Consider the following 3984-nt stretch of genomic DNA (forward strand, 5'->3'; position numbering starts at 1 on the left):
AGTTTTATGATTATCATAATATATTATTCGCTCATAAAATTAATCGGGCTCAACTATGCATGTGAATATATATATATATATATATATATATGTATGTATGTATGTATGTATGTATATTATATTACAAGTTGCAGTTATTAAAATGGTTAAAGTACTACAAACCTATTGGTTTTGGTTGATCGGCTACCGACCGATAGGGGAGAGTTGACTGTTAGGAATTTTAGCTGGCAATTTATTGGTAAATTCAAAAAAAAAAACGATTATGTAGAAAAGCAGAGATGATGCAGAAGTGGGAGTTCAAGATATACATGCTGAGATCATTGATGATTGTTCTTCCTTCAAGTACATGCAGAAGTGGCTTAGATCAAAAGATAAAATATGATTGATGATTGTTCTTCCTTCAAGTACATCTATGGCTCTGAAAGGTAAGATCAAACGACAACAATGACAAGCACCACTTCGTCTCTCTCTCTCTCTCTCTCTCTATAGGCAACAGAATATCATAAGAGGGAAAAGAAATAATGGAGGGCGAAATAAACAACTTCTTTAAGGTATGGATTTTAGTCTTGGCATCTCTGTCTTATTGCTATGTCGTTGGAAAAACAGTCTCAAAAGGTACTAAAAGACTCATTTTTGTGATTCCGATTGTGTGCCTTTTTTTAATGCTTCCACTTAAACTCACTTCCGTAAATCTTGGAGTTACTACTTCGTTTTTTATTACATGGCTTGCCAACTTCAAGCTTTTACTCTTTGCTTATGGCAAAGGGCCTCTAGCTCTAGACCCATCATTGTCGTTTGGGCGTTTTCTTGTCATTTCTTGTCTTCCCATTGATATCCGAGAAAACCCATCTCACAAAAGTCCTAAACAAAAACGACAGAAGAAATGGCATCTCAGATTTACCATAAAGCTTTTGGTTCTCGCCATTCTAATTTCTGTCTTTAACTGTAAGGAACATTTACACCCAAAAGTACTATTGGTCCTCTATTGGCCTCTCGTCTACATCTTGGTTGAGACCATCTTAGCCGTGGTCGCAGCCATGGCTGGAGCACACATTTACACCAACTGCATAAGATATGTCAGGTCTAGTTAAAGTTAAGTAGATCAGACTACCCACCAATTGCCGATACATCGCTGCATCTTCCAAATTTCTTCCTTCATGAGCACACATTTTGGTGTTTGGCTCCATTGGAGTCAAAATTGGTTTGCACTCAAGCAATCCAAACTTTTTCAACAAATCTTTGGAATATTTTTGCTGATGGAGAAATATTCCTTCTTAAGTACGATCAACTTCTAGACCCAGAAAGTGCTTGAGCTGACCAAGTTCTTTCATCTGAAAACGAACTGATAAATTATTCTTTGTTCGGTGGATTTCTACTTCACAATCTCCTGTTATGATTAAGTCATCCACATACACTAGCACCATAGCTAGCTTCTCTTCATTATCTTTGACAAACAAACTAGAATCTGCAGGTGTCATCGAATAACCACTATGAGTCAAAAATTCAGCAATCTTACCATACCAAGCCCTCGGTGCTTGCTTTAACCCATAGAGCGCCTTCCGCAGCTTACACACATATTCAGGATGTTCTTTACTCTGAAAACCCATTGGTTGAGTCATGTAGATCTCCCGATCCAACTCTCCATGCAAAAATGCATTCTTCACATCCATCTGCCACAAGGTCCAATCTTTGTTAGCTGCAAGTGCTAGTAAAACTCGCACAGTTGTAAGCTTTGCAACTGGACTAAACGTTTCATCGTAGTCTAGTGCATACTGTTGAGTAAACCCCCGAGCTACCAAACGAGCTTTGTGCCTTTCAATTGATCCGTCTGTGTGACACTTTATTTTATAAACCCATTTGCAAGAAATAGGCTTCACCTCTCTTGGCTTTGGCACGAGCTCCCATGTCTGATTTCGTTCTAATGCAGCAATTTCTTCTTCCATAGCTTTAGCCCACTCCGGATTTTGAAAGGCTTCCACAACAATGAAAGCACCACTTCGTCTCTCTCTCTCTCTCTCTCTCTCTCTCTCTATAGACAACAGAATATCATAAGAGGGAAAAGAAATAATGGAGGGCGAAATAAACAACTTCTTTAAGGTATGGATTTTAGTCTTGGCATCTCTGTCTTATTGCTATGTCGTTGGAAAAACAGTCTCAAAAGGTACTAAAAGACTCATTTTTGTGATTCCGATTGTGTGCCTTTTTTTAATGCTTCCACTTAAACTCACTTCCGTAAATCTTGGAGTTACTACTTCGTTTTTTATTACATGGCTTGCCAACTTCAAGCTTTTACTCTTTGCTTATGGCAAAGGGCCTCTAGCTCTAGACCCATCATTGTCGTTTGGGCGTTTTCTTGTCATTTCTTGTCTTCCCATTGATATCCGAGAAAACCCATCTCACAAAAGTCCTAAACAAAAACGACAGAAGAAATGGCATCTCAGATTTACCATAAAGCTTTTGGTTCTCGCCATTCTAATTTCTGTCTTTAACTGTAAGGAACATTTACACCCAAAAGTACTATTGGTCCTCTATTGGCCTCTCGTCTACATCTTGGTTGAGACCATCTTAGCCGTGGTCGCAGCCATGGCTGGAGCAATGGTGGGACTTGAGCTCGAGCCACATTTCAACGAGCCATACCTCTCAACCTCACTCCTAGACTTTTGGGTCAATAGATGGAACCTCACGGTCAGCCGTATCATGCGCCTTGCAGTATACGAGCCCACGCTCAGCTTATGGGCCCCACTAGTGGGCCTCAAATGGGCCCAAATCCCTGCTGTCGTTGGCAGCTTCCTAGTCGTGGGCCTTGTTCACGAGCTCGTTTACTACTACGTGTGCCGTGTGCCTCCCACGTGGGAGGTCACGTGGTTCTTTGTCCTCCATGGAACGGTTTTGACGGCCGAGATTGGTTTGAAGAAGGCCTTTATAACCGACACGTGGCGGTTGCCAAGGGTAGTCTCGGTGTCGTTGACCCTTGGGTTTGTGACGTTGACCGGCTATTGGCTGTTCTTTCCACAGATTATTAGGTGCAACTTTGATGCTTGGTTGATGCAAGAGTATGCTGCTTTGGGTGAGTTTTTGAGAAATGTGAGTCAAAGATTGATGTTTTTCAGCTAATCGGACGGTTGATGCGCGAATTGATTTTATTTGTAATGCTAATTGTTTTTTGTCCCGTTGTTCAAAAGGTTTCGATGCCTTTGCAACTAAAAAAAAAAAGGAATTAAATGGGTTTTAATGCTTGGTTTTATTAAGGAATCCACGTATTACTCTTTTCGTTGATCACCAACTACTTTACAAAGCTCAATTACAAGCTTTTTAATTCAAAAAACACTTGTGACACGAATGAGAAACCACAGACCACAAAACACATAACACAATTACTACAAGCATAGAATTTTAAAAAGCGACAGATAAGGCAAAACGACAAAACGTGACTACGTGCGCAATTTAAGGGGGAAAAAAGCGACAGAAAAATACAACGGTTTTGAAGGCACAGGGACAAATGACACCATGAGAGAGAGGAATGACAACTAATCACAAAGAAATCAAATGTTAGTAATAAACCCACAAAATGACTAATTATCTTTAGAAATTTAATATTATGTATATCTATATAAAATGTACATGTGTTTCTCCATTCCCGCCCTCCCTCAAAATCTTTGTTAAAATATAAAATTATTGTTAGCCAACTTTTTAATAGCTTAAACTTTTTAGAATAGATTGGTAAACTAATATAATATTAAAGTGAAAGGTCATGAGTTTAAACTCTCGTAATTGCACTTTTATCCCCATTTAAAATTGTCATCATGTTATCGGGCTTAAATATTCACGTGTTGGGCTTTCCAATTAATTTACCCACACGATTGCTCATTGTCTAGTCCACACGTGAGGGGGAGTGTTAAAATATAAAATTATTATTGACCCACCTCCTAATAGCTTAAATTTTTGGGATGAATTGATAAACTAACAATCTTGTCCCCATTCCTG

General features: G+C 39.1%; 2 protein-coding genes across 2 annotated transcripts; both read left to right on the plus strand.

The window, feature by feature from the left end:
- Positions 1 to 521: 521 nt before the first annotated feature.
- On the plus strand, positions 522 to 1091 carry LOC112091056 (probable long-chain-alcohol O-fatty-acyltransferase 5). Its single transcript, XM_024163791.1, has one exon. The coding sequence runs from the start codon at positions 522 to 524 to the stop codon at positions 1089 to 1091; it is 570 nt and encodes a 189-aa protein (XP_024019559.1).
- A 976-nt stretch (positions 1092 to 2067) lies between these two features.
- On the plus strand, positions 2068 to 3114 carry LOC112091057 (acyl-CoA--sterol O-acyltransferase 1-like). The gene has a single exon (XM_024163793.1). It carries the CDS (start codon positions 2068 to 2070, stop codon positions 3112 to 3114), a length of 1047 nt encoding a protein of 348 aa, XP_024019561.1.
- Positions 3115 to 3984: the final 870 nt, after the last annotated feature.

This window comes from Morus notabilis, unplaced genomic scaffold (genome assembly GCF_000414095.1).
Source record: "Morus notabilis unplaced genomic scaffold, ASM41409v2 Scaffold2131, whole genome shotgun sequence".
In the NCBI taxonomy this organism is placed as follows: Eukaryota; Viridiplantae; Streptophyta; class Magnoliopsida; order Rosales; family Moraceae; genus Morus; species Morus notabilis.

Excerpts from the sequence above, each read along its gene's own strand:
- LOC112091057 (XM_024163793.1), top strand. The coding sequence starts at position 2,068 with ATGGAGGGCGAAATAAACAACTTCTTTAAGGTATGGATTTTAGTCTTG.
- LOC112091056 (XM_024163791.1), top strand. The coding sequence starts at position 522 with ATGGAGGGCGAAATAAACAACTTCTTTAAGGTATGGATTTTAGTCTTG.